This window comes from Acipenser ruthenus, chromosome 19 (assembly GCF_902713425.1).
Source record: "Acipenser ruthenus chromosome 19, fAciRut3.2 maternal haplotype, whole genome shotgun sequence".
NCBI classification, from domain to species: Eukaryota; Metazoa; Chordata; class Actinopteri; order Acipenseriformes; family Acipenseridae; genus Acipenser; species Acipenser ruthenus.
The window spans coordinates 30894534-30917802 of NC_081207.1; the positions used below are offsets into that span (position 1 = coordinate 30894534).

The 23269-nt window shown below is 36.2% G+C and overlaps 1 protein-coding gene across 2 annotated transcripts in view; it reads left to right on the forward strand.

The window, feature by feature from the left end:
* LOC117424146 (nuclear factor of activated T-cells, cytoplasmic 3-like) overlaps positions 1 to 23269 on the forward strand; it is a 54443-nt gene that overhangs the window by 14052 nt on the left and 17122 nt on the right. For both annotated transcript variants that reach the window (XM_034040258.3, XM_034040259.3), the window contains exons 2-6: positions 4035 to 5169; positions 8215 to 8377; positions 16696 to 16895; positions 19808 to 19980; positions 21013 to 21153. In XM_034040258.3, coding sequence (XP_033896149.1) covers positions 4035 to 5169; positions 8215 to 8377; positions 16696 to 16895; positions 19808 to 19980; positions 21013 to 21153 — 1812 coding nt within the window. The remainder of the gene's footprint in view (positions 1 to 4034; positions 5170 to 8214; positions 8378 to 16695; positions 16896 to 19807; positions 19981 to 21012; positions 21154 to 23269) is intronic.

Here is a 23269-nt window from a genome sequence, read left to right on the forward strand (position 1 = left end):
TAAATGGGATGATATATGTAACGTGGACACCCAATCTCAAATCTGCCTAAATAATGAGTCCCTCTCTTGCACCAAAAATGGTAAATGGGATTTCAGATGTAACATGAAAACCACAAGTCTCAAATTGGCCCCAGTAATCAGATGGCTCATTTAAGAAATGTTTCCTGACTTCGAAGTTACTCATCGCTTTGGAAACCATTTTAGGCTAAAGCAATACTAATCTTGAGCCATTTCCCTACTTTTAAGCAGGGTTTATACCAACTACAGTAGGTTAAAAACAATGAAGAGGTTGGGTATACAGCACGCTGTTTCTCTTTAAACTATGGCTTAGTCATTGGGACAAGTTCACAAAGTATTAACTCCAGGGCAAAACACCAGTTTCTTATAAAAAGGAAAAAGCTAGTAATGCTGTAAATCTAGTATGCACCCTCCAAAGTGAGTGTCGTCAGAGAAATGTAAATTAACCTAAAAAACAACTTTGCACTGGAGCAAATACTGTGAATAATAAAGTGAATGTTATCCAGATTGTGTTCTGTTTTTAAATAGAGTGGGTTTTATTTTGTGAATTAGTTGTTGGGCTGACCCTGTTTTGCAGATGTAGTACAGTAGCTGTAGTAAGTAGCTCCTTATGACTTTAAAGTTAGAAACACTTCATGCAAAGCCTGTATCATCAGGCCAAGCAGCTTTACTTTGCAACTAGAACCTGTTTAAAGAGAGAAACCCTTTGCTTATATTCAAACCAGCATGCCGTTCTAAGGTCTTAGGTATTGCATATGGCTACCCATTTAACGATTTCAAACTGTTATTAGCTTAAGAACAGCAAATCCTATTAAAGTTCTTCATTTTAAATAAATATGTTGTCAGCTGTGTGGATACTTCAGTCATTAATGACGCCTCTGATTAGGTCTTCAAACCGTGATGGGCATGATGACTTTTCTTTGAGACAAGATTATTATCATGTTTAATAAGTACAGTATTATTATTATTATTATTATTATTATTATTATTATTATTATTATTATTATTATTATTTTAAATCATTTTGATTTAACAGTTTAAAACTGTTTAACATTATTTCTAAGTATAGAGTTGAACTTCAGACCAACCTCGCTGACCAGACCTGGACTGTGATAGCCAGCTGAGTTACATTCTCAGCATGTGGGGTGACATATACTCCCCACTGAGCAGGTGTCCACTTCGGTCTTTGCCAGGGTGTTTTCCCACTTGGCTGTAGGGTTGAAACTCAAAGCAAGTTTTAAATATCGGGCTAAACTGGTTGAGGGGATCGGGGGATGGGTTGGAGGTGAAATCATGGTCTTAAGACTTCAGATGACATCAACCTTAACTTTGCAAAACAACCTCAACAGCAACCCCTTCTTTAAAAGAATTGTCGTTGACATTGGAAATGTGATTGCAGTAGTTAAAGGATGTTTTATATTAAAGGGCGTTCTGAGTGTGTTTCTACTGCATGCTCTGATTTGGCTGCCCCTGTCCTCACTTTTTAATTTGCTAAATTGGGCAACGAATTTATAAGGGTGTTTGTTGGGAAACTGTTTTTTGGGAAACTGGAGCATGTCTGACAAAATAATACCATTTAAACCTTTGAGAAACAACAGCAAATTGTTCTGTTTGTAAGGTTTAATTAAAGTGGCTTGTTAATGCAGGCAATATATTGGATCATTGGCAAGCAGTACAGTAATTCATTAAACTGTAAGTTACAAATAGAGTGAAGTGGACAGAGCTCATGGGATATATAAGTGTTTCTGTTGTTGAGACAAAATGTATCCATTTAAAGAGCTTTTTAAATCGGCCTAGATTTTTGGCTTCAGATTTGCATCGGTAAGTGTTTCTGGGAGCCACAGTGAAGTGTGTGATGCAGCCTTTTCACTTTTCAAACATGCATTTAAATAATAAATAGGTTGCAGATATGGGTGAATGAATCACTCATTAGGCTAATTCTGTTTCTTTTTTAAAAATCGGGGAATTGTTTCTAGTTTTTACATACAGTAACTGATCCTTTTGGACGTTATTCTGTAAACTATATATCATCCATTTAAGTTTCACCTTTTAGATATAGGTACAAACCTATTTACTAAAGCAGAACTGATGAAGTATTTTAACTGTTAAACAGGCTTATTGTTTTGGGTTCCTCCAATTTATTTAAATAAGAACTGGACACTGCAATATTCTTTAGTGTGCTGGCATTTAAGGATACAAATGCATATCTTTAGATGCTAAATATGCTGAAGTACAGTACTGGATTGTACCATTTAATATGGTCAAATAATAAAGCGGTTACCGAATGTCTGAATAACGTATACAAGATTTTCAGTCCAATTGATGTTGGGTAACAAAGTTGACGGTAGTATTGCATAGCCTTTGTAACCATGTATATTTGTAAATTCAGTGTTTACAGTTCATGTATAGTTGTGTGTGTTTTGGCCCGAAGTTCAACCAGCAGTTTAGTTTGCGTACCTGCTGATAGTGAAGAAATGTATCACTCACTCCATAATTTAACTTTATCAGTAACCTCTAAAAATCAATACTGTTTTAATTCTGGTCTCCTTTTTCACCCTTGTGCAGGCCATGTGCAGGACATTATGTGGGCGGCTGCCTTTTTAAGCCTTGTTATTTATAGCACAGCACCAATGTGGTGTTGACAGTTACTAGCAGACACAGTTGTGTGAATTTGTTTCCTCAGTACTGTTGTTCATCGGTTGTCCCAGAGTTTGAATGAGTCCTCTCCTCCAAAGTTCTACTGTACCTTACTGTAACCTTATCTGAATAATATAATGGTAATATTTTACAATAGTAAGACATTCATTGTGGTTACAGTTGAACAGACACACAGGTAATTGTTACGGCCTGTTTGCTAATAGTGACCTTTATCCATGAAAGGCTTACTTAATACTTTACTAATGAATGAACAAGATAAATGTTGTATTATTTGCCTTCATCTTTCTTATCATTTTACTTGACGTTGGATTGATACTTACTTTTAAAGTACAATGACAACGAGCTGTAAAAGCTTTTTTTTTTTAATAAAAAGAATTATCGAGCTGCTTGCAGATTAGTGAATAGTAGCTGTTTTGACGAATAGAAGTTTATTATGAAAGTGATTGTTACAGTACAGTAGGTTAGTTGAAGAAACATGCCCTATTTTAGTTTTAGACAGTAATTTAAGACTGTCTCGACTGCAGCTTTTCCCACCACACTGTTGTAAAAGTATTTGTTTCTCTCTTGCATATCTCTCAGTACTGCCAGCTCTGTTAAACAGATGGCATCTGTAAGGTTAAAGTTTATTTAATCCTTGGAAGGAGCTATTTCTACTATGCAAAGTAAACAAATAATGATGTAAGACAGACACTGAAATTCAGATTTGAGTTCTATGTGCAGTAGCGCCCTGTAATTTAATAACTGTTTTAACCCGATACAGGTTTAAAATCTACCATTAATGCATAATGGTTTGAGTAGCCGATGCCTGTTTTGTAATATGCTTGATTTTTATATATTTTTTAATGGAAGATTTGCAAATTCTGCTTCTAAGGTTTATACACCATTGGCTACTGTACATGCCCTTTCTATGTACGAAAGAGGCATCAGTATACAGACCCAGTACAGTGCACACTTAATAATTTTAGATAATTAGGTGTTTTGGATAACGAAGGATGCTTTGAATATGTTACTGCTTCAGATAATCAAGATGTATTTAAGAAGTGACTTTAAGTAGGTTCAGTCACATTTCAGATCCTTTTATTCAGCTAGTACTTTTAGGTGTTGCATAATCATAGTACATATAATTCTTTCCTCCTTGTTTTTAATTAAGTATATATATATATATATATATATAATATATATATATATATATATATGTATATATGTATGTATGTGTATAATATATATATATATATATAATATATAATCTATGTGTGTATATATATATATATATATATATATATATATATATATATATATATATATATATATAATCTAATATATATATCTATCTATTTATTCATTTCTTCCTTTTTCAGATCTAGAACCAGATGACTGTGCATCATTTTACATCTTTAACGGTGACCAGTCTCAGTCTGTTGTCCACCAGCCCATAGGCATCCCTCGCCATGGAATGCAGTCACACTCTCCCATCATTTCACCTCCACCTAGGCTACAGGCGCACAAGAACTATGAGGGGTCTTGTGATATCCAAGAATCCAGATACAGTCCAATGGGCGGTCCCAAAGCCTTTGAGTGCCCTAGTATTCAGATAACCTCCATCTCCCCAAATTGTCACCATGGAATAGAGGCAAACGATGGCGAGCTACAAGCAGGTGGTTCAGATAATGATTACCATGAAAGACCTTTATCAAGGGACCACCTTTATCTTCCTCTTGATCATTCTTACAGGGATTCCTCCTTAAGTCCTAGTCCCGCTAGCAGTATTTCTTCCAGGAGCTGGTTCTCGGACGCTTCCTCATGCGAGTCATTCTCTCACGTGTACGATGACGTAGACTCTGAGCTCAATGAAGCTGCTGCCAGGTTTAATATCGGGTCTCCCTTGGCCTCTCCGGGTGGATCACCAAGGGGCTGCGTGGGAGACGAGTCCTGGCAGCCAACCTATGGGTTTGGTCATTCTTTGTCTCCGATGCAATCTCCAGGCCATTCGCCTAGAACCAGTATCACTGATGAAAACTGGTTGAGCCCTAGGCCACCTTCAAGACCATCCTCAAGGCCAACTTCCCCCTGTGGCAAAAGGCGGCACTCCAGTGCTGACATCTGCTACCCTGGCTCTCTCTCTCCCCACCACTCCCCGAGTCCCTCCCCAGGACACTCACCCAGAGGCAGCGTGACAGAAGATACTTGGATAAGCAATACATCTCTTCACAGCGGACAGGGCCATAGCCCTGGAATAGCGCCATTTCAGTGCTGCCCTTCTGAGGCAGACATCCCCTCCAAAACCAGGAAGACCTCTCAGGACCAGACTGCCACACTGTCCGGGAAAGTGGAGCAATGTCTGGATGATCCTGGAAACATGTCACCGTCCCTAGGGTCCCCAGTAGATGATGCTCAGCATCTACTGAAGAAAGACGGGCCTGGGGAACAGTTTCTTTCTGTTCCGTCACACTTCACTTGGAACAAACCAAAACCAGGCCATACTCCCATCTTTCGGTACGTACTTGTTTGTACTTCGTATAAATGTATTCTTTTTTTCAGCCTGCAGCAAGAACAGATGCAAGATGCCAGATTTCCAGCTTCTAAGGGTACTAACTAATCCTTAGCTAAAATTTTCACCCATAACAAACACCCTCAATCATACATTCTATAAGACGTTACACTGTGCAGGTTCATTTCTGTTAGTATTTTTGATTGTAAAGGAAGAATGCAGCTTTAATTACTGTATAATTTGCTTTTTACAGTATTCATTTTTATTGTCTCATTGCTTTAACTATATAGAGCCAGAAAATCAGAAAATGAATAATACAATTCTTACATAATACATTCTAAAAACAGCAGTGTTTTTTTAATGTCAGATGCTATTTTACAAAAAAAGGAGGGCAACTAATTAAGTAAGTGACTATCTTTCAAAGGTGGACAAGTTCATTAATGAAATATATTAGTTGTACTTTTTGTTCAATGGGATTCCAAATGTGACAAGACATTAATGCAGGGTCTGATATTCTTACATTTCCAGTTGTCATTTATCCTCTGACTGTATGCTTCATTAATTGTTATACAAGCCCCCCCCCCCAAAAAAAAAACAGTGATCTATTCTCTTTTCATGAAACATATCTATAACTGGCTACAACTTGTGACTGGCTGGCTGTTAAAACAGAAAAGAGACTTAAAAAAAGATATTCATGCCGAGTCAGCATCTTTAAAATTAAAAGATTAGGAAATTGCAAAATGAGTACCATGTGATTCTGCATACAGGACATGACAATGCTGGATTACCACTCTGAACAGTATCCATTTAATCTAGTTGTACAGCAACATCAATATGCACTTCCAAGTGCCAGTCAGTGTTTACTTAAAACTGATGAATTTGACTGTTTTAAAAATGCATATAACCCATGACATCAAATTGATAATATGCAGTTTATACAGCATGTAAAATAAATAAGAAATGTAATCAGAACTAAAACAAAATCAGTGAACATGGTAAGCGTGCCAGAGATGCCTGTTTTACTAGGATGTTTTGTCCTGTACTGCCAGTTAGTCATCACAATTACATGAGCCACTACACTCTAACAAGCGATTTAGTTCCTCTAACAGAAAATTAATGGCTATTGTTTACAATCAGCCGGCCAAATATTTGTTTCAACCAGGAGCTAAATATTTATAAGCGGTGGCTTAAAGTACACATGTGTTCAGGGTCTCTGAAATGTCTCTGTGTGCATCATAAGTATACAATGTCAATGTTACATGTCTAGGAAAGGGTAATACCACTCTAACCTGCAGACCACTTTAGTAGTATACTGTAAAATAGCATGTGTAATTTCAATTCTGAATACAGGCAAGTCTGCTGACACACTGTAAAATGATAATGTTTCCCTTCCTTGAGTATAGGAAAACCACATAATAAAAGACAAGAGCAGCCTTTTAAGGTGTTGCATGAATGCATGCATGCAGCTGAATTTAGTTACACTTCTTCCCTGGAGCAACTCTGAAAGGATTTCCATAAGAGTATGATATGCCACTTTTTTTCCTACAATGCCCTTTACGTCAACATACACTTTAGATTGAATTGACTGCTTTGACTTTAATGCCATAATCAGATCAGATAGTGTATACACTACAAAGGACTTTATTATAGCAGCATGGGCTCATATAAAAACACTAACTTAAAGCTGCAGTGTCCTACAATTGTTTTGAAATGCATACTAAAATATATTGGAAACCACTTTCTATCACTACTGCAGGAGTAGTTGGTTATGGAAGTCATCTACAAGCTCTGTTACAGCCCATGGAGCTATGAAAATAAGATTGCCTTATTAAGCTAATATTTAATTAGGAATTCCTTCTGCTCACATACTTTAACATTTTGCTCAAAACTAGAATATGTATAGAATTGTAACTAACGGACGCTAAAGCATTTAGTTTGGATTCATAGATTTTTTTTTTACATGTATGTAAACCTATAATGGACCTATTTTTCCTGTGACATATTGCTGCTACAGCAGGGAGGGGAGCTGAATGATACTGTAACTGTGAATAGCTCACAAACACCTGTACTTTTTGGATGCCAAATGTTGGAAAATGTAATGCCATTGGCATGTTTTTTTTTTATTTGTACTGTTTAATGTCGGGTACAAATTAAGCAGAATGTGCTAGTAATTCATCAGGAAACTGTTTAAAGTGCTCTCCAGCAAGTCATTATTTTCTAGAATGCAGCTGTTCAAACACAAATGTAGACTTTTAATAAATAAAGCATTTGAAAAGCAAGAAACTCAAGAATAATACAAGGAATGTAGTGTACAGTGGTTCAGGGAAATTGCATAGAGATATTCAGAAATGATTTGCCTTTCCCGTAAATCACTACACTTCAAAAAGTGCTTTGGATTGTTTTTAATAGTCTTGTACAAATATGAAATGCCCAGCCTTTTTTAATTTAACACTGGGCAAAGTTGTTGTGTTACGTATTCTTAGTATTGATGATTTTCTTAGGATTGAGGTGCTTGTGAGTCGTAGAGTGGCATTGGGGTGTGGAGCCTTTCACCTCGAGATTTAATCACAGTGAACTTCAGGTCTGGGTGAAATAAGTGTATTTAGTTGCTGGCTTAGCCCAGGCCTATGACAGCTACTAACATCACAAAGTCAGTATTGCAGTCAGTACGGATTGGTACATTTGATGGCATATATTGTCCTGGCCTCCAGGGCTCCTAAGTTCCTATGTGGATTAGTAAATCCACACCAAGCAGTAAAGGTGTGATTTGTGAATTTGAACACTAGGGTAGGAAAGCTAGTTTTTTTTTTTTTTTTTTTAAAACATGCCTTATGAGACTCTTACTTGTGTCTCAAAATCTGACTCCTAATACTATTTCCTACCATCATTGTATTTTTGTTAAGAAATTATTATTATTATTATTATTATTATTATTACCACCATACTGTATGTGTTTAATCTTATAATATTTTAAGAGACCTCACTGTTTTACAAAGTTTTAGTGGTAATTGTTTATTTATTTACGTATTTATTTATCTTTGTGGTTACAGCACATCCTCATTGCCACCATTAGATTGGCCTTTACCAAACCAGTTCGGTCAGTATGAGTTGAAGGTTGAGGTTCATCCCAAAGCTCATCACAGAGCACACTATGAAACGGAAGGAAGCCGAGGAGCGATAAAGGCAGCTTCCGGAGGGCACCCGGTAGTAAAGGTAAGGCACCTGTAAAGGCATGGATGCACTTCACTACACTACATGTACTACATGTACTCGGCACATGTGATTAGATTGATAACCAAGCTATGGAAATACCTACATTAATGTCACGTAACAAAGTTATCTTCTTGACGTGTAATAAGTGTGCAGACTGATTGTACCTGTGTTTTGAAGAGGATACAAAATGAATGTGGGTTCATTGAAGCCAGTTGACACTGTTGCTTACATGCCAGTTGGGTGCCTACAGCTTACCATGATCTTGAATGATACTTGTTGACGTATGTTGTACAAAAATCTTTAAAGCAATTGTTGGGTGGAGTGGTTGCCTTGCATCTTCCCCCTTTCACAGGGCTTTTACATGGTGGACCAATTATCTTGGTTGACTTCTGCTTGCCTTGTGCAATACCATCGGTACATACATTTACATAGTTAACTAATATCATGGACAGGTAAGTTTTCAGTCACATTCTTATATTTCAGTGAGAAGCTTGGGAGATCCTTGCAAATAGATGGTAAATATTGAATGTGTCTCTGACGATGGTTGCCTTTTGTTAGAGCATGGTACCATTCCATCCCTGCAGTCCCTAATTAAGGGTGGAATCTCTGGTGTGTTACTGCACATATGCACTGAACACCCTGAATTAACATAACACATGATAGATACAGCACTATTTGGCTTTTATATGTACAAAGAAAACTGCAATGTACTGATAGATTTGATTTATTAGTAAAAAAACAAAGTCTAAGCAATGTAATTCAGTTTACAGGACAATCCAGCCGTACCCGTGTGAAAAAGCAACAGTTTGTAGTTAGTTGCTCTATAACTGCAATTGTGACTGCAAATTGAGATTATTGTAATACTAACTGCAATTATAGGGCAGTTAAACGGCAGTCTATTAACTGGAAGTGTTTTTCAAATGACCAATTCTCACGTTTCTCTCATTTTTTATTATATTGCTGATCACCATTCCTTGTCATTCACTTTATTATTAGTTCTGTTTAGCATTTTAAAGGTACTTGTATGGTTTTCTACATTTAGAAAATTTGTGAACTAATTTCCCTAGATCTTTATCCTAAAATTACTTGCAGCTAATGAGTAACTCCTTCTAGCCTATATTGTGTAAACTTTTTTTTTAAGCTAATGTGGGTTTGTAGATGCATAATTTAGATATTCACTTGCAGCTGTGGGACTCTGATACAGGTCAGTCCTCACTTCCACACCTTTTCTCTGTGCTTTTAATCTAGAACATTTCTTGTTTCAGTGAATGGGTACTTATCTGACAGATCAGGTGCGCCAACAAGGTCAAGCTTTCATAATCTTTATACTTGTGAGGTTATGTGGACACCTGAATGGGTTAATGTAGTAGTCTAGTAAGTCCTCTTTCTTGGATAATTCTCAGTTGTGATTTCTAAACTTGGCTCCTGTCCTTTTCCAATTCCAACAGATATCTTCTCCTTTTGGATCAGATTAATTGGGGTACTTGTTAAGGAGTTGGTTAGGGGTTCACATCGGAACGGACCACAGTCTCCTCTAACCTGAACTTCTAAATTATTGGTTTTCCTATCAAAAATGAATGTAGCATTCCTGCAGCGTGCCGAAGTACAGTACTTGGAAGTAAAATTTGGAAATGCAAAAAGCCATCAAGGTTGCTGATCATTGTCTGCTTTTCATTATTTTACTTTGTTTTGAACATTTTAATTGTACAGCTTTTTGTGTATTCTTTTAAAGCGTATACTTTCTTGTAATTTCTTTGTGGAAAAGCTTAGTCTTTTTTTCTCTCTGGTAGTTGACAGGTCTGTAACAACCTCATCTCTTGACAGTAATTGTTCTTTGTTGCTCATTAGGCTGCTTAAGGAAGAAGAAAATTGAGCTTCTTATGGAGAGTAGTAGGCAAATTCCCATCAGATGTATTCCCTTAAGAATTGGTTTACCTTGGTTTCTTTAATGTTTCAAGCATACAGAACATAATTTTAACCATCGAAACAGAAAGAAATCCTTATTAACCCATGAGTGAAAGCTTTGTTAATAGAGCCACCTGTCAGATAGTGTGACAGACTGATATTAAATGATTACTTTTAGGATACTTTTGGGTAAATCTGTTTTTTAAATCTGGTTCCATAGCTCACCAGCTGATAGGTATAAAACCAGTACGAATCAGCTCAAAGAGGTTCCTTATGTGGTTTATCCTGGAGATGAAAATGCTGCTAAGACTGCAAACCACAACGATGCAGAACATGCAACAAACAAACTTCTGTACCACTCTACACATTGCGTACCCTGGGGTGGTGAAAGCCATCATTAATAATTAATACTGTAGCATTGCCCTTTAATATGTAAGAATAATTTATAGATTCTCGCTTTGTTATCGTTAATGGGATTCTTGTTTCTTAGAACATTGTCTCATAAAGCAGTCCTTTATTTTCAAAGCATTTTAGTATAATGAACCCAGTTCAATTTCTGAGTTGTTTGTCTAGTTTTGTAACTTTAGTAATGGGCGTATTAAAACCCAGCTAGTGGGGCAGGGGGCTTGTTTGTGGAACATGTTTACACTTGACATTAATGTGTACTAAATATTTAGCATAGCTGATTCATCGTGACTTGCTTGTCTGAGAGTCGAAAATGTGTTCTGCCTTTTTGATTAAAACTCAAAAATACAAAAGCTAATAGCCCTGCATATGATTTGATGGTTTACAGGTAGATTATTATTAATTGATACATTTTGAACATAACTGAACTGGTTTATCTTTTTCAATTAAATACATTTTATGTGTGTAGCAAGTAGGTTTATTCACATTAGATCTGTAGACTATTCATCATACCTGTTGCTAGGAGACTTGAAAGCCCACAACCAGTTTGGCATCTCCTGGCCTGTGTGCATTTAATCAGCTTATTGTGTTTTCTAACACAAAGAGAACCCTAGCGTCTCGATGACATGCCTTGCTGGGGAGCCAGTACAACCAGGTGCAAGATGCTTTCTAAACTCAGCATCGGGTTTAAAGCTGAAACACTTCAGTACTGTAGTACTGTGAAGTCGGTGTCTTTTTTGTATGTTGCTCATTCAGATATAGTTGTTTGGTTTTCTTACCATTCACAGTTCTGAAGTTAAGATATATACAGAAAAGAAACAATTAACTTTGTCTGCATATAAATGTTTTTTTTTAGCACAAAGGTTGGAATGTAGCTAATGATATGAGCTGTCTTGCCAGATGGTAAACTTCCCATTGATTGAAAAATGAAGTATAAAATGAATAGATACTGGCCGCATGTGGTTTCACTGTTTTCATGCTTATTTGTGAGGAGGAGAGGTATGAAAGTGAAACTCTGTGTGTGTGTGTGTGTGTGTGTGTGTGTGTGTTTATTAGATAGATAGATAGCTAGATAGCTAGATAGCTAGATAGATAGCTAGATAGATTATTATTATTATTATTATTATTATTATTATTATTATTATTATTATTATTATTATTATTATTATTATTATTTATTTCTTAGCAGACGCCCTTATCCAGGGCGACTTACAATCGTAAGCAAAAACATTTCAAGCGTTACAATACAAGTAATACAATAAGAGCAAGAAATACAATAACTTTTGTTCAAGTAAAGTACAAGTTTGACAAACCACAATTCAATAATACAGCAGGTAATAGTGATAGTTACATCAGGATATGATTAAATAGTGAAAGTTACATCAGGATGTGATTAAATACAAAGTACTACAGGTTAAAAACTTGGCAGATTACAGTATTCTGAAGTACAGGATTAAATGCAGTAAAATAGGGGCTGATAAGAGCAAAATAAAGCACATTTACATGAAGGGTGATAGTGTCCCAGGATAGATAGATAGATAGAGGATATATATATATGGGTAGATGGACTATATGATAAATATCATTCTGTTGAAAATAGGGAAGAGAAATACACAATGATAGAAGTAGTGTTATGTCTGTTGTAAATCTAAATATATTTGTTTACTGAAGCTGCAGGTGCTGCTACAGTAACAGGAACTGAAAATTGTCGGGGTTGTCCTGATTTCTGCATATCCTGTAATGACCTTCAGTCTTTGACCTCTGAGCTGTAGTTTTACTTGCGCACACACTGACCTTTGCCATGGAAACGATACGAAACACAGAATCAACTTGGCAGAGCTGCTTCTGGAGCAGCAGGTGCCTGTGTGTGAAAGTATAGTGTTACTGGAGGGAAGGTTTACATACAATTAATCATTGAAAGTCTGCAGCACCTCATGCTCTATTTGATATATATATATATATATATATATATATATATATATATATATATAGAATGTGTTTTGTTTTTTCTTTAAAGTTTTACGGGGGGATTTGAATACAGTTTTAGATGATCCCGCTGGGATTGTTTTTGCTATTACTGGAGCATACCAGTGGAACAGATGCGGACCAAAATAAACAAGCTCAATTTAGACGTCCACATGTAATATTATACAGAGGTTTTATTTTAGTTTCAGTTTGCTATCCTAGCGTAAAGGGCGTGCAACTGTTTCTCTGGTTTGGCTGGTAATGTCACTAGTCTAATAGAACTGCAGATTCATCTGCCTAGGCTGCATCTTGCATTTAGCAGCTGGTGAAGGAGGATTTTGTTCAATTAAATGGCAATAACACTGTAGCGTAATATTATTGTGTAGTCAATGTAATTCTATCTATTCTGAGTGTCTCAGTATTTTCTTTGTGTGTTGTACAATGATGAGAATGCAGTGACATGCTTTTCCGCCTGTGCTGCCCTTCAGCAAAGACTGCACACCGTTTTCTTATAAGATGAGCCAGGTTTAAAAGGCCAAATAGCTGGCCTTAAATGACTTATTTAAATGACTTTCTTTAGTGCCATAAAGAAAACAGACAGATGAAATGTATTGCAGTAATGGAGATTGTTTATACAACCCTGCGTTAGTAAATAGAATCATTTTTTCATTTTACAATATGTCTGTAACAAATATCTTTTAAAAAAAAGGAAATAAAACAAATTGCGGGTAATAATTAAAAGAAAAACAAAAACATGTGTGTCCAATTATTTTTATTATTTTTTAGATGCTTCTCTTAGATTTAAAATAAATAAATCAATAAATAATGGTTTGCCTTTTATTTTTATTATTATCTGCAGTTTTTCATCACTTTTATTATTATTCTTTGCTGTTGGTGTTGCTTTCAGTAGAGTGGTCAAGTTCAAGTTGAGCTCCGTGCCTGTGAACTGCTGTGACTGTCATAACAATCTCAGGCATCTGATACCACCCAGGTCATTCCTAAAAAAAAATCTTCCTGGTAGACTGAAGAAGCAACGCTGATTCCCTCTCAGCTTGGGTGCACTGCTCTGAGATCACTTGCACAGCTCCACTGGGGTGCGTGTGCGTGTGTGTGTGTGTGTGTGTGTGTGTGTGTGTGTGTGTGTGTTTTGTATTCAAATATAATATTTTATAGTATAAATCAAGAATTATAAAATTCCATGATTACTATTTATTTATTTTTTAATTTTTTTAAGGAAAATAACAATAGTCTAACCTTTCTCAAATAAAATGAATACAAAAAATATTATTTAAAAAAGAAAAAAAAACACTAACTTGTTTGTAAATGTTGGTAGTCTTTCAACTGTGTTTGGATATTATGATGAAAGCATTCTAAAATGCATTGTTTCCTTGTGGTTTTTAGAATGTGGGATGTTTTCAGTTAGAGTAGTTTTACTGTTCGTATGAACATATTAAATGGAACAGCAGACAACGGTTTTGTTTTGATCTCAGAGTGTGCACCATATGCTGTGTCTGACACATGAGCTACCGAGGGTTTCTCTCTGTAAACAGAGCCGGAGAGCACGTTTCTGTTAAGATCTGAAGTTGATTTACTGCCCTCCCGGAAAGTGGTTTTGGCACACATCTTTCTTTGTCAGCACAGTTTCTTTGTCTTTATTTAATAAACGTATGCCTGGGAGGTCGACCCCAGTGGTATTTTTAACCTTTACCTCCAGTTTCATTTGATTTTGGATAACCACACTTGGTTTTCACAGCAGAGTATTGATAGAAATACAGTAATATAGCTTAATATAGCTTAAAAAAAACAGTGATGCCTTATTCCATGGAAATACACTGTGTTTATCACGTGGGTTCACTTTATACATGTTGCTACAGGAATTTAAGAACATTGTTTCAAGCATTCATACATGGGGATATTTTTGCCTGCTTCTGCAGTCTCTATATAAAAAAAAAAAAGGTTAGACCTTTTGAATTTGTGATATTTCACATTTTGTATTTATTACTATGTTTCAACCATGTTCAAATGATTTATCTACTATTTTGTTCACCTCTTTATGGGTCCTACTGTACGTCCAACTGTCTTGCCTAAACAGTGGAATTTGAATTTACATAACATATAATTTTACAATAAATTAAGTATAAGAAGAGTGAGTGTAGTCTGCTTGGGAATTATATTTGCTTTGCAGTGGCCTGCTTCAAACGAGCAGTAAAATCACCTTTCAGGCCATTACGTAATGTTGTGCATGTTTTTTTTCCCCTGCACACCCTAAAGATTAATTAGCTAGAAAAAACATATGCAGTTACTTGCCGTCATGTCATTGAAATAAATCTTGCAAGCTGTTTTTTGGTTTTTTTTTTCTACAGTGAAAAAAGGAAGATGTTTGTAAAACCAATGTTAATAGGCAAGAGGTCATGTGGAGGAAATGGTACAGACAAAAGGTCATAAAAGGATATTGTCTTCAACCTGTCCATCAGTGCCACCCAAGGTGGAGATATAACATGGCTTTGCTTTAGGATCTGACTGCTCTGTCACAATATTTCTCTATTTTTGGGGGACAGAGAAGCTTCTGTTTGTAAGACAGAATTATTATAGTTGTTTAATAATATGTGATTTCGGTTGTTGGCACAAATGCAAGATTTGTACGGGAATAGATACAACTGTATTGTTTTAATCACTTCTACAATACTTTTCAGTTTCGTTTAGAAACATATAGTATTTAATAGTATTTAAAAAACAAACAAACTAACAAAAAAATGGGAATGTGCTACAAGTATTTCTGTTAATGTAACCTAACAAGAACAAGGTCACTGTTCAACTGGGGCTCAGTTTTCAGGGTCTCCTGGGAGTTTGTTATAAACGAGTTTCTCTGTACCTATAGTTAAGGCACACACCAAGGTTAAATAGCCTGCCCATCTGTTTTGTGCAAACCATAACATTTTAACAGAGTTCCATTGTTGACACTTTTTCTGCAGCAGTAGCCCCTGTAGCTTACATTAGAAAATATCCATGCCGAAGGAGTTTCTAACCTGCTTTCTCACCCAACTCTGAACATTCACAGGGCAATATTTTCTCTTTAACAGGGGTGTTGTTTATAATGAAACCACAGAACTCCATCCATTGAGAAGTGATCTTGATATGCAGGTTGCTCTGTTTTATAATATAAATAATATAAAGAAAAGAAAAAAAAAATCCCCACAGCAATAAGTTAAAACCATGCGTTTATTTGGTTTATTTATTTATTATTTCATATATACACACACATATATACAGCTGGTGCTTGGAAGAGCATGACATACTTGCTGTAATGTCATTGTCTGTGGAGTATTACTGTATTTTAGTCCTCACTTCATTGTGTTATTTGCTAATTGGGTAATGCCTTATTACCTTACCGGGACCAGCTTTAAAAAACTGTATTGCAAGCAAAAAAATAAAAGATTTTCACGTGGAAGTTGCAGTTTGTAGCAATAATTAAATAGATGATAAATGAATAATAAAAGCTGTGTTTTCAGTCAGTGGGAGTAGCAGAATGTGTACTGTTGGTACATGAAGGTGGACAAGGAGACTCTTTTTAGAGATGGAACTTCTTCTAGTTTGCAACAGAGACCCTGCAGAAAGAAAATATGCACATTTTTAATCCATTTAGTTTTGTCAAGCTTGCATCCCTGATGAAGAGAGTACCGTTACACTGTGTTATTAAATACATTGAAGTCATTTGCAGCCAGTCTCCAGTGAAAGCTTTGCTTTGATTAGTATCATGGTGCTCGTTGAGCATTTTGATTACACAGAGTACTTGGAACACAGGTGTAGCGGATTTAAAAAAAAAAAAAAGTATCATTATTGTTAACGTTATGGCCGAACTCTAAAAACAGATTTACATTTAAGAAGTATTTCCACAGTACATATGCACCTTTTCTTTTTAATCTCTATATAAGTTGCTAAAAACTATTTTGCGCTTCAGCAGATAATTGTGTGTGTATTAATTCTCAGTATTGCCTTTTAAGTAATATATTAGATACATAAATGTATTATTTTCTTTCTTTCAGCTTTTCGGTTACAATGAAAAGCCAGTCAATCTACAGATGTTCATTGGAACAGCTGATGATCGCTACTTAAGACCACATGCCTTCTACCAGGTGCACAGAATCACTGGGAAAACTGTGGCTACAGCTAGCCAGGAAATCATCATTGCCTGTACAAAGGTTCTCGAAATTCCTCTTCTACCCGAAAACAACATGTCAGCCAGGTACTTGTCATGACTTCTTAAGGGTTACATTATTCATCCTTGAGCGTGCCACTCTTACAGCCTTACAAGCATAAAAATAGCACCCTTGTCCAAAGAATTTATAGTAGTTGGGACTGTAATGTCTTTCACTGTGAATTTTATAGATTTTTAATTGAAACCAACAGCATAGCAAGGCAGAAAGGAAAATATGAGAATATAAGACCATGGGAGTCTAGAGAATAAGCTAATTTTTCCATTTACAGACAAGCATGGTTTATAAATTTTGCATACATTTGTTTCAACATCACAGCTTTATTCCGTGGAAGAAATACACATGCAGTCTCAAAGTCTTTCATATTCTATTCACGGCCTAAAATATGTTTAAAAAAAATATTATTTTAGCAGGCAAAGGGGGAGTTTCCATGTGTGGTTATTTACACGTGAAGTGGCAGTGCACGTGCACGTTTGGGAGAGGATCAGGTTTGTGGCCGAAAATAACGGCCACAGAGAGGTATAGGATAAGTCTCATTTACTCGTGAGCATGACGTAAAACACAGGAAATCCACAGCCATTTTCACATGGAAGTCCGCATTTCATGTGAAAACGTCCACTGCTCCCAATCTAGACAGCCTTGGAAGCATACGTGGAAGGCATCTGGCACAGATCTCTATAATCCTACGTCTCCGCCGGTTTTCAGACATAGTGATCTGCAATAGCGGGGTTGGTCAGTTTCATTATATACCTTAGGTTAATAATTTTATTTTTTCTTTAATTAATAAGTTGTGTGATTAAATTAGTTGGATTATTATTTACTACGAATGACATGCCACCCCACCAATGGACATTTGAAAAACAATTTGGGCAAGAGCAGTAAAACACATTATTAAACCACCAGGCACAAGGCATTTACAAATCACAGCTTTATTACATGAGCTTAACACTGCTTTTAAATTTTCACTCAAACAAGATGTCACCTGACAACCATGGATTTCCAGGCGAGATCCTCTGGTGCACCTGTTATCTGTGCATGGAATCCACATTTTCCCGAGCTGTCTGTGAAAACAGCACGAAGAATGCTACACATGGCTAATTTGCATATCGACCTCCTCTTCCCCTTCATTTGCATGACGTCAGGTGAAAAGAGGGTCTTCTCGAGTAAAATTAACTAAGCCAATGGAAACCCGACATGTCATTTTTCATTTGGCTCGAGCACAATGTCTCGAGAAAAATTAGAACACACTTGGAAACTCCCCCAAATTTACATTTGTGAGTATTTAGGGTTTTCTTCTACAGAGGTAAAGAGGCACATGAATTCATGTTTTAAGAATACTTGTAATGCAGAGTATAGATTAAAATAAAAATATGGAGTAATAGTCTCCATGGCAACTTTATTTTAACAGACATGTCCCTTACAAATAATGAAGAATGGAGGTGATTAGCAAACAAACCTTTCTTTATTGCTTTAAAGTTGTGGTCTATTAATTGTTAATGACCTATATAGTTGTCTTCTTGGATTTCCTAGTAAATTATGAACTATAATTTAACATGTAAAAAGCTTAAGCAATTCTGTTGCTAGTTGACCAAAGTAACCCTTATCAAACTTACTGTTAAACTTCAACTCCAGATGTAAAAGTGAAACCCTTTCCCAGATCTTGAAAATAATAATAATGTTTTCAAACCTGTAATTGCTATAAAATTGCTATAAAATATGATGAATAAAACACAAATAAATAAATAGTGTTTTTCATTAACCCTTTATGCTCCTGTGTACTACATACCCATGTTCAATATATAAAAATCAAACATCATCAAAACGTGTGCCATTATCGACTTGCTCTGTGCCATTTATTGAAATGTTCAATACAACAGAACCCGGGGTTGCCTTTGCAACCACTGCACATTTTTCTTGTGTGCTTTCTTTTGTTTTAATTTTCGTAGCAGACCCTGCACCTTTTTTACGGTGTCTGCTTCCCTTGTGTTGGAGGGATAGTCACAAATGCGTGTACAGGGCTACTTTGTGCAGGCATTGTGATGGATCTGGCTGCCACAGATGCCTGCTTCATTGCCTGTACCCAGTACTGTGTGTTTTGATAGTATTTCGTCACAGCACTGCCATTTCAAACCAAACAGCTTCCCGTTTGCAGTTGGCTTACCTGTAAAGTAGCTGCATGCTCTTTTGTTTGTACAGTTTGTACTGTTCTTGGCTCCACATCCTCTTCATCATCATCGCTGAGTGATAAGTCAGCATCACTGTCGCTGGTATCGAAATCCCCCGAACCAACTTAACTCCCATTGACGCTCTCCACGTACGTTGCCATGTTTAGATTTCGCTAAAACCAATATAAACTACAACTAAACAAAAAAAACTAATAATAAAACAAAAAATACTAATTTAAAATACTATATATATATATATAGTATTATATATATATATATATATGCGACTTTCATTGCATATTCCACAGTACTAGCACTGCCTTAGAGAATGAAACCTAAAACGCTAGACTGAGAAACCGATCATAGAATAGAATCGGAAACTTGACATACGTACGGCATGGTACTGTAAGTGGGTTTTCATTTGACGTACGTGCATACATCATGGTGTTGAAGTGGTTAATAATAGTCAAGTATGAGCTGACCTTGAGATTGAAGCAACAAATCAAACACCACATTAGAGTTAACTTGTGTATAATGTTTGTCTATCGAACAAACATGTAAAGGGCTTGTTTATTTTTTTTCCCCGTAGTACTTTAGACATTATTTGCAGCAATTTACTTGGCCACAATCGTAAATATTCTCAGTCAGTGTGCAAGTAGCCATAAATAGATATATTTACAAAATGTGATATTCCTGAAACTGCTCTAAACAGTTGCTGGTATAAACTAATTTTTATAATACCAGATATTTTAATTATTTGACCTTTCTCTATACAGCATTGACTGTGCAGGAATTTTAAAGCTTCGGAACTCGGATATAGAACTCCGGAAAGGTGAGACCGACATTGGCAGGAAGAATACCCGAGTGAGAGTCGTGTTCCGTGTGCACATCCCACAACCCAGTGGCAAAGTCCTGTCTCTTCAGGCTCCATCCATTCCTGTAGAATGTTGTGAGTACTGAGTTCCAGTCTTAAACTGTAGAAAAGTTTCATTAAGCTCATTTATAATATTGTTTTTTTTTTAGCTGTGGCTTTGTAATCTTGGATCTGTTCAGGACAGCACATCTGTGAGAGCAATAAGCATGATGTTTATATGTAATAATATTATTTAGGTAGGTAGTTACTGGTTAATAATATGGGCAGTGTGTGTATATATATATATATATATATATATATATATATATACACACACACACAGAGATGCCTATTGGATGTTTATTGATGAGTTGTGATTTATTTTATTTTATTTTACAGACTATTAAGAGACAGATTTGTTGCAAAGACTATATTGGGTGGGACAGACTGTAATAAAATATTGTGTGAACTTGAATGCTGGCCGTACAAAGCTATGCATCAGTGTGGGAAGTTTTAACTCAAAACAACTATAAAAGCTATTTTTCCATACACTTTTGAGCCCATTTCCCCTTTCATCTGACCAAAATACAGACTTGCATCTGTACATTCCCAGTATGATGAAGTTGGCTTAGCTGAATCTTTCCTATGGTGACACTTTGGCACTGTGTCTACCTTGTCATACTGTTCAGCCCCGTTTTCCTTTGACTGGGCCCTCTGCCCTTTAGTTCTGGCCCTGTATTGATTTTTCTTGGGGGGGAAAGCCCTTGCAGGAGTGAAAGACAAACACTAGTCACCTTTTAAGGTAAGATTATTGGCTTTTTTATGGTGCCTGATTTCAGCATTTCCAGATCATATTTTGCAGACCTAAATACCCATCAGTTTTTACTGTATGAGAAAATCCAATAACCTAACCTTACCATGTCTTTGAACAGTACTCCACCAGACCTGCTTCATTTTCTAGACCTTGAATGCTGTCTAAAATCTGTTGTTCATTTGAAGATGGTGTTCCTAATTATTATTAGCATATTGTTTCTGGCATTCCACTTCCGTGTGTTCTTCAATAAACCTCTAGTTATGTTGGAATACTAGTTGAATATAATTGACATTTACTATCCCTGTCTTTCACAGCACAACGATCGGCCCAGGAGCTGCCGCAGATTGAGAAATACAGCCTGAACAATTGCTCAGTCAATGGAGGAGAAGAAATTATTGTAACTGGTTCCAACTTTTTTCCAGAGTCTAAAGTAATATTTCTGGAGAAGGGACCAGGTAACTCACCATTTTACAATGACCATACGGTTTGTAGGCATTTATGAGTAATTCATTTCCATACAAGGTGATCCTGGCAACCATAAAGGTTGAGGCTGTTTTTCAAAACCAGTTTAGCAAATTTATTGGGCTGGTACCAACCTCTTTATTTTTAGTTAAAAATGTCACCGTCAGTAGGTAGTTTTATAAACAGGACTGGGTGCATGGCTAGTGGGTTTATACAAACCTGGTTTAGTCTGGTTTTGCTTCAATACTCAGGCTTATGAAAATCTGCATTGAATACATTGAACTGTCCTTGCCATTCTTGCAGTTCTTCATCTTACTAGCGTTTACAGCCACATAATGTGAGAATGATCTGCATGTGTTATAAACTCCATATCATTGTTGTGTTCAATCAAACAGTTGTTTAAAAATCCAGTTAAATTGTTTCATATAAGACAAGGGTATGCTCAACTTGTTGGTAATTCAGGTTTCCCTGAAAAGGTATGAATTGGGTAATGAACATCAAGGAGAATTGTTCGTAGATTTTAATAGTGATCCAGAGAGTCAGTGCTCAGTAAGGAAAAACGATTTATGATGTATGCATGGGACTAAACTAAACATCTGAAGCATTTGAAACTTTTGTAGCAGTATCAGATTGTATTTTTTCTACTTTTATCTAGGGAGGGGTCCCCCCCCCCCCCCCCCCCCCCCCCCCCCCAAGTCTTCCCCCTTCTCCCTACCCAGTTCAACATCTTGGGAATGTAGGTAGCTTGTGGAGAAGTAAAACTATTTAATTCTTAGTGTCTCATGCCCCGGAGTCCTGAGGATTTGATTTACGTCATCACTTCGCTAACAATAATAAACAAGTAAAGGCGAGCCCAAATTGGATATAGTTCAAAGATGGCATTCTGTTACCAGTCCATCCCTGTCATGATTGTTTGTGCAATGTCTGCCATCTCCAGGGAAGAGCCCTTAGTTATTGATTGCTGACAAAGTTCATTGATGTTTTAATAAGTAACCTTGAAAAGGGAAATCTTTTTAATTTCAATTTAAACTTGACGTTAAGAAACTTGGAGAGGCACCTCACAGCTGCTAGCGCTCTGTATTCCAAAGTAGGAAAATTCTTCAAGATTGATGTGACTGATGAATAGCAGATTCAGACGCAGATTCCATTACTTCAGTACCCCTTTTTCAGAACAAAAAAGAACCAGTTTTTATAGGCCTGAAAGCTCAGTCAACAGAGAGGTCTATTTCTGGAGGCAAAAGGAATTGTGATGGATTATGAGGTTGAATGATATAATAAATATAATGCTCCTACTAATGATGATATTATTTGTGTCAGTCTGTATAACAAAATGTCACAAAACCATTCTCTATTTGTTATTTTTACATATATGTCACCTTGTATAACTAATGTAGCTAAGATGTAATAGTTTAATCCATTGAATACAATATAATACCAGAATATTTAAACTGAAAATATGCAAAGGGCTGTACTACTTTTTTGAATTTTAAAACCTACAGTATTTCTCTGGATCATTATTTTTTTCATTTTCAAGTAAATTAAGTTTTAAGCAAATATGCTGTTTGAACAGGTTTCATATCCTCAAAACTGGCACAAAACAATTGATGCTTGGAGGATGTGGCCACTGTTAAATGAGTAAAAGTAGACCACACATGATGCAATGTTATGCACATGACCTGAACCATGTGGCATGTAATGTAATGGATTGTGCAGTATATAAGGCCTGGGGCAGTTGGGTGTTAGATAGCAGTCAATTGGGTCAGGAAGGTGAATAGTTTGCCGAGGATTGGGAGCTCTGAAAGGCATCAATCAGTACAGGTAGTGAGCAAACTGTATTGATCAGAACAGCGTGCAGGAGATTAAACAGGACATGTTTTATTGTTTTGTTTTCTTTTGTACAACAGTTGGAATTGTGCTTGTAACCTTTTAGACTTATTTATCATCACAGACACATTGCTGAAAGATCACTAGCTAAAACAAATTATACAAATTAATCTTGTTGTGTGGCACTGTCTGGAAACAGTGCCATTAAAACTCATTTTTATCTAGAAAAAAAAACAGAAATAATTTATGAGGTACTGTCTGATTTCTTTCAGATAAATGCAACGA